The sequence below is a fragment of the Nothobranchius furzeri genome, chromosome 17, assembly GCF_043380555.1.
Source record: "Nothobranchius furzeri strain GRZ-AD chromosome 17, NfurGRZ-RIMD1, whole genome shotgun sequence".
Classification (NCBI taxonomy): Eukaryota; Metazoa; Chordata; class Actinopteri; order Cyprinodontiformes; family Nothobranchiidae; genus Nothobranchius; species Nothobranchius furzeri.
The window spans coordinates 20,941,786-20,954,046 of record NC_091757.1 but is presented as its reverse complement, the minus strand read 5'-3'; the positions used below and the strand labels follow the sequence as shown (position 1 = coordinate 20,954,046).

The 12,261-nt window shown below is 40.6% G+C and overlaps 1 protein-coding gene across 3 annotated transcripts in view; it reads right to left on the bottom strand.

The window, feature by feature from the left end:
- Positions 1-12,261, bottom strand: part of pias2 (protein inhibitor of activated STAT, 2) — a 120,433-nt gene that overhangs the window by 60,537 nt on the left and 47,635 nt on the right. For all 3 annotated transcript variants that reach the window (XM_070546271.1, XM_070546273.1, XM_070546272.1), the window contains 2 exons: positions 4,673-4,778; positions 4,386-4,459 (listed from right to left, as the gene is read on the bottom strand). In XM_070546271.1, the coding sequence (XP_070402372.1) occupies positions 4,386-4,459; positions 4,673-4,778 (180 nt within the window). The remainder of the gene's footprint in view (positions 1-4,385; positions 4,460-4,672; positions 4,779-12,261) is intronic.

Below are 12,261 nucleotides of genomic sequence, written 5' to 3'. Positions count from 1 at the left end.
TGTGTTAGTGAGAGTTACAAATGATATTCTCATGTCCTCAGATAAGAATCTTGTAAATCTTGTGTCTGTTCTAGTCTTGTTAGATCTCAGTGCTGCCTTTGACACAGCTGATCACAATGTTCTTTTAGAAAGACTTGAACATGTTGTAGGGATCAAAGGAACAGCGCTAGGCTGGTTTGAATCCTACCTGTCTGATAGATTACATTTTGTAAACGTACATGACAAATCTTCTTCATACTCCAGGGTTACTTGTGGAGTACCACAGGGTTCAGTGCTTGGACCAATTCTTTCTACTATATATATTCTCCCAATTGGTAAAATCATTAGACAGCATAGGATAAACTTCCACTGTTATGCTGACGATAGTTATATTTATCCATTAACCCTGATGAACCTAATCGGTTGGGTAGATAAAAAAATTGGATGGCTCTAAACTTTTTGCTTTTAAATCAAGACAAGACGGAAGTTCTCATCTTTGGACCAGAAATCCAGAAAAGGAAATTGCTTAGTCAATCACCTGACCTGAATGACATTACATTAATCTCCGAGAACAAAGTAAGGAACCTTGGTGTTATCTTTGACCAGGACATGTCATTCAAATCCCAGGTTAAACAGGTTTGCAGGATTTCCTTTTTTCCACCTTCGGAATATTGCTAAGATTAGAAGCATCCTTTCCAGGAGTGATGTTGAAAAACTAGTTCATGCATTTATTACATCAAGACTGGATTACTGTAATTCATTACTCTCAGGAAGTCCACAGAATGTAGTTAAAAGTCTTCAGCTTGTCCAAAATGCTGCAGCTAGAGTTCTGATGAGAATTAAAAAGAGAGATCATATCTCTCCTGTCTTAGCTTCCCTACATTGGCTACCTGTTAAATTCAGAATAGATTTTAAGATCCTTCTTCTCACATATAAAGCTCTTAATAATCAAGCTCCATCATACATCAGTGATCTTGACTTGATGCAGTTTGCTGGGTTCCTTATATAGGAAAAATTATTTCTGATTGGCTTAATGAACTGACCTGAATTGGAATTTTTATTATGTGAAGTGCCTTGAGACGACTCTTGTCGTGATTTGGCGCTATATAAATAAACTTGAATTGAATCTGATTGTTCCATACGTTCCTAACAGAGCACTTCGTTCTCAGACTGCAAGTTTACTGGTGGTTCCCAGAATATCTAAAAATAGGATGGGGGGCAGATCTTTTACCTATCAGGCTCCAACTCCCAGCTTTAGTCCGTGAGGCAGACACCTTGTCTACTTTTAAGACTAGGCTTAAAACATTTTTATTTGATAGGGCTTATGGTTAAAATCTGATGTTAGCCTAGATCTGAACAAGTGGGGGAGTAGAGGGAGGTGGAGTGTACAGTCGGTAAAGACGGCTCTCCCTTGCCCTGCCTCCAACATGCCTCCATCTAAAAGGTTATCCAGAGTTATCTCTGTAGTTATGCTGCTATAGGCTTAAGGTTGGTTTATGTTTGACGCGTCCGCGAGGTCCGCACGGCTCCGCGTGGAAAAGTTGTGTCATTTTGCGTCATTTTAACAACCACGCCCCTCCACCGCGTCTCCGCACGGCCCAAGATTTCCGCAACGCGCACCTCGGAAAATTTCTAACCACGCGGACGGTCGGACGCGGAAAAACATGGCGGACCGGCACGGCAGAGGTTCGTAAATACAGACATTTGTATGATTCAGCTCTCAGAGATCACCGTGATCAACATGTTGTTAATAATTCTTGGAGAGAAATAGCTCGCACTGTCGGAAAAGACGAGAACGCTGTTAAAAATGCTGAAATACCATGTTGTAAACAGTGATTTCTACTTCTACTATGGTGTAGTGTTGGATGCATGCTGTAGAGCTCCATGCTGCCCCGTTCAGTTTGGGAGAATATTGGCTCACCGCAGAGACGAGCCGCACAAACCATAAACGCTGCGAGTTGTGAAGCGCGTTCCAGCCGCGGGCCGCATCACCGCGCGGAAAGTGAATGCGTCAAGCATAAACCAAGCTTTAGACTGCTGGAGGACATACTGACCACTTTCGTATGCGTGTGTCTGCTCTGTCTTCTCCATCCCCAGTGAGTCGTGGTGGATGGCTGCTTATACTGAGCCAGGATCCTCTGGAGGTTTCTTCCTGTTAAAAGGGAGTTTTCCTCTCCACTGTCGCTGCATGCTTGCTTAGTATGAGGATTGCTGTAAGGACTCTGACACTAGTCAGTGACTCGATACAACCTGCTGGGTTCCTTATATAGGAAACGTTTTACTGATTGGCTTAATGAACTGACGTGTATTGGAATGTTTACTATGTAAAGGTCCTAGAGACAACTCTGGTCCTGATTTGGCGCTATCTTCTCAGTGGCCTAGTGGTAGAGTGTCCGCCCTGGGACTGACTGGGAGATTTGGGTTCAAATCCTCCCTGCTTGACACTCAGCTTTAAGGGGTCAGATTAGGGGGTTTAACCACCAAATAGTTCCCGAGCGTGGCCACAGCTGCAGCTCACCGCTCCCCACGGGGATGGGTCACATGTGGAGATGAATTTCACCAGTGTGTGATGAATTAATGGGATTTTAACTTTATTGTCATGTATGTTTTTGTTTCGTTTTAGTCCACAAAAATGTATTTGTCACACACACAAAAAAAAACTGAAATATTTAGCCACTGAAATTAACACTAGACATTAGACCATTTAGTGACTATTTCACTGATGAATTAATGGGACTTTACCTTTATATAAATAAACTGAATTGAATGTCAAACAGCCAAAATACAAAAGCTGACATTACTCAGGATTTCCACTAGGGATGCACCGATGGATCGGCATTTGATCGTAATCGGCCGATAGCGCCCCTATCGGTTTTGATCGGAATTTTCAAAATAGATCAAAGCAAACCGATCAGGTAGGGTTGTCACTGTAACTAGTGTAGCTGTAAACCCCGGTAAAAAAAAAAAAAGTTGACAATAATAATAACCGTCTTGTTTTTTAAAAAACTATATTATCTGGGTGGATTACCGTGGCTGCGGTGTAGGCGCGGTGACCCTTACCAGCCACCGTATCATCGGCTGAAGTTGCCGGAGGCTCATGCGCACTTTGTTTACAACAAAACATTCTTGAAGCTAAAGCTGAAATAATGGTCAAAGGAGGAGACGGCAGCGCTCAGGAGGGCATTTATTATCCCTCAAAGAAGACAAAGTCGGAAGTACGGGCATATTTTAGATATTTGAAGAATGCCGAGGGAGTTTATAGAAGACGGACGGACGGCTATCCTGTTTGCAGCACGTGCAGAAAAAGTGTCTGTGAAAGGCAGCAACGCTTCAAATCTCATGACACATCTGCGTGACCATCACCCACAACTCTGCAGTCAACGCAAGGCAAGCTAACGTTAGCGTTTTAGCTAAAATGCGTGATCCGAGGATTTGGGTTGAGGGAGAATGCAACGAGTTTCTATATAAAGCAGCCGCAGCGCCGCTACCTGCATATAAACCGTGTCGCGGACACCGCCATGTTGAAATGACGCTATGCATTACTGGGCTCCCAGGGGCAGATAAGAGTTGGTCTCTCTCCGAGAATAATTATGAATTTAACAACGATTACTGCCTGATGACATTTTCCCAAATCTGCAAAGCTCACTGGAAGAACACAAACCGAGGACAATGTTTTCCTGATATACGGATTGCTCAAGTAAGGGTAAAAAAGTATCTGATTAGAAGACTACTTGAGTACTGAGTATCATCTGATCTAATATTTTTAAATGATGACATCAAACAGACATAAAATAAGAAGTTATGGGCAAATATTGGTATTTTAAAGACTAAAGGGGAAAAATGTAAACAAATAAACAACATAATTACAAAATAACACATTTTAGGCAAAATTTAGACACAAACTGAGGACAATATTTTCCTGATATACAGGGTTTATTTAATTGTGTGAAAATGTAGCACGTTTAAAAAAATACCGCGATAATACCGAAAACCGTGGTAATTTTGGTCACAATAACCGTGAGGTTAAATTTTCACACCGTGACAACCCTAATACAGACCATTTTAGATTAGGTTACATTTCCTTTATTCCCAGATTATGTAGTTAGTAGCACTCATTATAATGTTGTAGAACATTTCTGGCCAATCCACGTGATCGGTATCGGTGATCAGCATTCTTTGATATCGGTATCGGTGATCGGCAGCAAAAAACCTGATCGGTGCATCCCTAATTTCCACCGGCTCTGACCCTCTAGCTCCCTCTAGTAATGAAAAGTGCAGTGAAACCAGCTGACTGGATCTGCAGATACAAGAGTTCTTTAGCCTTGAGAACACTGTCATGTGAAAAATCCAACAATCAGCCCACCGAATAATCTAATAATTTGTGCCTGCAGGTATGCTTTATTTACCGGACACATGAGCGACACTCGGAGACTCGTTGTTGCAATTTCACTGTCGGGATCCGCTGTCAACTTCTCTTTAACTGCAAAAAATAAAAAATAAAGTGGGGGAAAAAAAGAGAGCAAAGGAAAGTATTTATTAATTAGACCACAAATGTACAAGCTTATTTCCTACACTAGTGTAGATCTTTATAGAAGCAGTTTGTGCTTCAGGACAGCCAACACCAGCGTTCATCTTTTATTTAAGAAGTGCAATTTTATTAATATATAGTAATGGTAGTTTAAATGAAAATTACTTAGTGCTCTGGAGTGATCTGGGTTTCTGATGCCTTTCATCCGTAGCCTCTGCAGGAGCAGTGGTGAAGTCAGCTGCCGTACCAGGTACACGGACATGGAGTAGGTCTGAGGATGAGCAGAACCAAATACTGTTACCTGGACCCTCACTTTCAATAGTCTGAATGTGTGTACTTGTAACGTACAAAAGGGTTTATTTTTCACCATCTAATGGACACAACATAACCTTTCATACCCATTCAAGGCTGCACCATCTGTCGGGGCCCAGACGCCCAAAACAACCCTTTGTCCACTTATTGTTTCTCACTGGAGGCGTAACGGTTTCCCTCAAGTTTCCTGCACTCTCTGCGTAAAAGCCAGACTGCTGCATTCCTCACTATCTAAGCTCCTAAAGGACTTTACAGTTATAAGTTCCAATAATCATATGTGTTGAATGAACAGGATGTTTAAATCAAATGCTTGAATAATCTGTGCTTAAACCAATGAGGGCTTTGAAATTAATATTGTTCCTACAATGATCCATTTCAGAGCTTATGATCAGTATGTGTTGATTTAACAAGTCAATCATTGTTTACACTCATACACATTACAATAAGATACTCATTGAGGTTAATAATCACCTCACATAAGAGTTTTAACACATTCTCATTCACAAAGTGTTAAAACATCTTTGTATCTGAAGAAGGCGTGGCTTTCTGAGGGATGTTGGTAAATACTCAGAAACGTGTCAAATTCTGATATTTGCCAAACGTGACAAAACTCATAACATTGTGGTTTATTAAAACAAGAATTACTTCTCGATTAATTCAGTTTCTAGCCGACTCTCGAACCGGCCAATTCGGGAACAAGCATTTTTGAAACCATCTTCTCCTTTGACCTCCTGTCAAAGCCTCTCTGCAACGCTGCGGCTGATACCAGACAACTGGCTCTTCTAAGAGCCAAGCAAATATCAACCATAGATGCAAATAAGCATTCCAGCTTCTTGCCTTCACCTGGAGAGATCTCAGACTGGATGGGTCTTATCGGAACCGTCTATGGGTTCCTGATATCAGAGTTCACTCCACCGGCAGTGACCCGCATGAACCCCCCACGAGAACCTCCACACAAAGGGTGCGTAGACTTGGCACAGATTGCGTCTGATGGCTTTTATCAATAACTAACGCTCTAGTTTAGAACATCGACATATCAGGGTATATACAGCAATCCTTAAGTAAAATTTAATACTTTTTAATACTTTTTTTTACTACCTTCAGAATTTTTTTAAAACCATCACAACACTAAATTGCAAGTGTTAATCAGCGACCTATTTACACATATTTTAACATATATAACATACAAAAAGAATAGACTTAGAGACTCACTGATGTTGACAACGTATTGCACATATTTATTTTACTTAGAAAATAAGCCAGGCACTTCTGTTCAGCGGTTCAGACAGTTGACCACGAGGCCTGAAATGATGCACAACGACCACTGAATATGACGTCGTCATTATGTGACCGGATATGCTAAAGTAGGGCTGCTCGATTATGGCAAAAACAATAATCACGATTATTGTGACTGAAATTGAGATCTCGATTATTTAAGACGATTTTTCAATTTATGTAGATTTTTATTTTTTTATTTTTATTCAGTCATAAAACTGCTCAGGGCACAATCAGGGCAAAAATAAACAAGAAACAAGATGATCACTAAAATAACTCCTGATTCCCAGTATAAAAAGACCAATATACTCATAGCTCATAGTTTATGACCCAAGGGCTATAGACCTTGGTTTAACTCATTTAAGTCTAACCAGTACAGACCCAAATACCAATATCTTGCAAATACTGACAGCAAGAATTATACAGTGGCATTTATAAATACATGCAAATTGCTGTTCACTAAATGTTGCATAACATTTATTTAGTCATGTCAAGGTGCTGTAGGAGAGTGCACTAGCACCGTGTCCTCAGAGAGATTAGTTATTATTTATCAGCGTGAGGAACTTATTTCTACCTTATTTATAAACTATTTATTTACAGGTCCATCAGTTAATGTAATAAATGTCCCAACCACAGCTGATAGTCTGAAAAAATAATACCTAATTTGGAAAAAATAATACCTCTGAGACCAAATTTAACACTTTTAATGGCCTTAAATTTGACTATTTTTATTTATCACTTTTTAATACTTTTTAAAACCCCGCGGACACCCTGCATATGTACTGGACAATTTGTATCCATAGGCTCATACGTTTTTAAGCCAAAATGGGAGGTGGCCACCACCGCCATTTTAACTGTGTCATAGGTTCCGTCAAGCCCACACAATTCCACAAAAGAGAAAAGAGGTGGAGCTGAGGGTGGGGCTGTAAGGCTGGGATCAAATGACGACACCCGTTGAACTGAAGCGATGTAGCTACAATCTAACCTATTGCTAACGCGGAGGTGGGAGCTAAGCTAACGGAGGTAGCTACGTAGCTACAACCGGAGTTAACTGTGCACAACACCGGAGCTTCTGAGTCACTGCTCTGAGTGCAACATCCGTGTCACTCTTGATGGTGAATAACTATTGTTGGTTCACTCGTATAAATATCTGGGTTTCTGGATTGATGACTCCCTCACCTTCAAACCTCATGTGGAGAATCTGGCGAAGAAGCTGAAATGAAGACTGCGTTTTTATTTTCAAAATAAGTTATGTTTCTCTTTTAATGCAAAGATGCGTCTTGTTAAAACATTTTTTCCTGTCCTGGATTATGGAGATATTTTGTATATGAACGCTTCTGCTAAATGTCTTCAGTCACGACACAGTGTATCATGCTGCTCCAAGGTTTATTACTAACCGTAAATATTCGACTCATCATTGTGAGTTGTACTCTCAGATGGGATGGCTCTTTTTGACCATCAGTAGGAAGTCAAATTTTTTCAGATTTATTTATTTATTTATTTTTCAGATTTTATTTAAGGCACTACTTGGTCTGCTACCTTCCTATATAACTTCCCTACTTAAAATGAAAATTGCAGGTCGTTATTCTCTTAGTCTACAAGACACTTTGCTGCTTTCTGTCCCATTTGTACGTACTGAACTTGGAAAGAGAGCTTTAGCCCATTCAGCGCCATCAGCTTGGAATGAGTTGCAGGAAAAATGGAAGATGACAGAGTTTATTTCATTGAATGTTTTTAAATCTAAACTAAGAAATCTTGAGAGAGCAACTCAATAACATGCAACTGTTTTATTTAGACTGTTTTTATTTTTGGGCTTGTTTAAAGTTTTAAATATTTTACTTAACTTTGTTCTTAGAAATTTTATTTTAGATTGTTTTCATACACGTTTAAATTGTAAATTTTGTCTTGTATGTTTGTGTGATGTTTGCTGCAGGACTCCCTTGAAAAAGAGGTTTTAAATCTCAATGGGACTTTTTTTCCTGGGTAAATAAAGGTTAAATAAAAAATAAAATCAGACTCCTTAAAGCTGTACTTCCACCATCTTCTCTTGCGATTTGTAAGTGTCAGGCTCACACCTCAGGGGCAGACTCTGTTTCCTGTGGTAACAGATTAGCTGACGAGGTTGCTAAAGCTGCTGAACTTTCAGTTCCTCTGACTTGTTCACTGCACAGGTCACTGATTCTCTGATTGATCATGCTATTTTAGCTGACATGCAGACGCATGCTCCAGCTGCTGAAAAACAATTTTGGAAGACAAAAGGTGCCACTCTGTCGAGTAATGGCCTCTATGTTGTGAATAATAAGCCTATCCTGCCCAAATCTCTGTTCAAAGCTGCTGCCCTTTTGACACATGGGCCGTGTCATGTGTCAACAGGGGGGATGACTCATTTAATTCAGCAGCATTTCACAACATACAATCTTGAAACCTACCTAAAAATATCTGTAGGTCATGTGTAACCTGTGTAAAACATCATCCTCAGGGCAGTATGAGACCAAAAAGGGGACAGTTTCCCCAACCAAATCCTCCATTCCAAATATTACACATGGACTTAATCGAACTAATGCAAAGTGGACCCTACAAATACTGTTTAGTCATTATTGATGCTTTCTCTAAATGGGTTGAAATCATTCCAACAACTAAAAATGATGTTTTAACAGTAGCCAAAGCCTTATGCAAAAACATAGTTGCTAATCATGGCATTCCAGAAGTAATCTACTCAGACAATGGACCTCACTTTGTGAATGAGGTCATTCAGAACATGGCCACACATTTGGGTATCAAATTAAAGAATCATTGCGAATATCACCCCACTAGTGCCGGCCTCGTTGAGAGAAATAATGCTACCATAGAAAGCAGACTAAGGAAGTGTATGGAAGAAACGAAAAGGCCTTGGACTGAATGCATGGACTTAGTAAAACTTTACATGAGGATAACCCCAACCAACCTAGGACTAACTCCTTTTGAAATTATTTATGGGAGACCATACAAACTGCCCTTGGTTAACAAAGATTTGCAAAAAGCTGAAGAAGAGCTTACCCTGGCTGATTACATGAAAAATATTATTTTATCCAAAGAATCACAAGCTGCACATTCCTGGCCTGTTTCTCCTTCTGTTTTACAGGAATCCACAACTCCCATTAAGCCAGGAGACTGGGTCTTCATCAAGGTCATTAAGAGGAAAACCTGGACTAGTCCCAAGTGGGAAGGCCCATACCAAGTCCTGTTGGTCACTCCCACTGCTATGAAGATCGCTGAACAACCCACCTGGATTCATCTCTCCCATTGTAAAGTGCAGAGACAAGTGGATTAAGTGACCTAGTGGTCAAACTTCCTGAAAGGGAAAGCTATTCATCCAGCTGTTTTCTCTGCCATCACCATGAATCTTCTTAAATTACTATGCCCCGGGCTGCTCTGTTCTGCAGTGCTGTGGCTTCTAATGAGTTCAAACACTACCCCATCGCGTAATAAAAGACATACAATTGACATCCACACTGTCCATCGGAACACTTGGTTCCAGATGGTTAATTTAACTGCAAAACGATTAGGTTTAACACCAGTTGCTATGCTTGCTCTTGGATCCCTCATCGCTCCCAGGAAAATCCCACCATGGCTGCCATCCCCACAAGTATGAATGACTGTTTGTCTACTTCACGCCTATACCATTCAAAAGATAAAACTTGAGATGCCACAAGTAAAATGCACCACCCCACACTGCTGCTGCCCTCATCACCAAAACAGACACTGGACACGCCCCACTAACTATTCCACCTCTACAAACATCACAATTGCTCAGGGATTACACCTCCTTTGCCTTACAGGAAAAGATCCCTTCTGTTTTTCCATGACCTGTACAAATCAGGCCTTTCTCTTAGGAACCTCCATTTGTGATCATATCCTCCTACTTAACGGATGGAATCCTGTTGCTAAAAATTCACATTGGTTAACCACAAAACCCAACTTTCTTGGGATTCTCTATATAAATGTCACCCTCTTAAGCCTTGTAGTGACCGGTCAACCTTTCCATCCTCCATGGAACACACATGAACATTTTCTCGAGGTTCCCTCACCCTTTGGGATGGGGACCCCTGATGGATACATCTGGACACTCTCTTCCTCTACTTGCCCAACGATTGGTGTGGTACCTGTAGCTTGGCTCGACTACAACCTTCCTCCTACATCATCCCAGAGGAAGGGGAATCTCTGAAGACATCAGAGCTGAAGAAGAGAGTTCAAGCCTGTCCAGGCTTTCCGCCCATTCTCCAACAATGGCGGGTGCACCCCACCCTACAACGACGCAAAAGGAATCTTCTACACCATCATTCCAAACCTTGGCATAGCCGACCTGATGAAGCGTATGAACGAAGTCTGGTGGACCCTAGAGAACATCACTGCCATCCTGGAAGACATCACTGCCCTCCTGGCCGACGATCCAGAAAAACAAGCTATGAGGACCATGCTAATGCAACATCAAATCGCTCTGGACACCCTGTTTGCATCTGAAGGTGGTCTGTGTACGGTAATTTGGTGAACACCGCTGCACCTACCTCCCTTCTACAGACGACAATTGGACCCTGATACATGACCGAGTCAAACGTTTAGGTGACTTCCTGAAGTCACAAGAGTCTACTGGAGAATCCTGAGACTTCATGAACTGGTTGACCACTGGAAGTTGGTATCAAATCCTGTTGAAATTTCTAACGCCTTTGATTGCAATTCTTCTCTTGTTTTGCTTGTTAATAGGATGTGTACTTCCTTGCCTGAAAAGCATGGTGACCAAAATGATGACTAATGCTATGGTACAACATTCCCTTTTGCAGCAGAGGGAGGACCTTGAGGAAGAAGATTAAACCAAGGCTTAATAAAGCTTAAATGAAGCCGATTCTGTGATGATTTCAATAATGTAAACTACATATCCTGTAGCTGTTATTTGAAGGATGTTTAGCTACTTTTATGTTCAGCTTACTTTTATTACATTTTTGAATATGTTTGTTATCTTTTATACATTTACTTACCTTTACACAGTTGCTAGCTATTTTGCAGCTCTTTTGGGATTGCTAACTATTTTGCAATTTTTTTGTTGTACATCATCTTAATACTTTTTAAATACTCTTTACAAGTAATTTTTATCAGTTATAAAACTGCATTTCAGGGGGGAATGTTAGGAAATGTTTATACAAATGCAGTATTATTATTCAAATTTTGTTTTTATGTATCACTATTTTTCTCCTCTGTGTGAATGACTTCATGAAATGAAGTGAATGAGTGTGCTGTCAGACCCTGATGTTCCTCTTTCCTGTGGAATCCCTCTGGGATTAAAAAAGTATTGATTGATTGATTGATGACCGGCTCACAGTGATAAAGAAATGAAACTAGCCGTTGCAACAATGTTCCGCGTGATAAAAGATGTCTACTCCCTATGAGCTGGGTGTTGATGGGTGTGGTGTAACAGAATAAAGAGAACAGAAGGATGTTTGTGCCTCTGAGACTTGTGAACTACAGCTGTTGGGTAAGTACGTTTTTGCTGCTTCGCATTTCTCCCTCTGCAGAAAAAACAGAACAATATTATTCTCTCACCTCTGTGCATTTGATTTCTCCCAAGGTAACCTGGTTTATTAAAAAAAAACAACAACACCACCAATCCTGAGGAGCTTTAACCCCAAAGGCGTATCTCCCCACTTATTTTAAAAAACGAGGAATAGCAAAGCTGATCTGTTCTACGGGTATTTTACAAAGAGTTCAGTGGAAGGGTTAAAAAGTTATATTAAAAAAATTAAATAATCTAAATTTTATTTTGACGGGCACAACACTTGGGTTATGTTTACATCTACCAGCCAATAGAGGGCACCACTGCGGGATGCCAAATAGTCAGCGAGGCGAGGCTGGCTCTTTGGAAAATGGCTGACAATGCTAGTCAAGCAGTTGCTTCTGAGTTCAGAAGATGTCATTATCCTTCTCAGAAGAGGAGCAACCAAAAAAGATACTAAACCAGAGTGAGTTTAGGTGAAACCTGTGACCAGTGGACCCAAATAAAAAAATTTCACAGCATCAAAACCCAAGCAGAAATTGCTCATTTTCTCATGGATAGGTAAGCCAACTCGGTTGCTAACGGCTAATGTTACCAGTCTGTACTTTGCCATACTTGTGTTGATTATGTGACGTTGATCCTA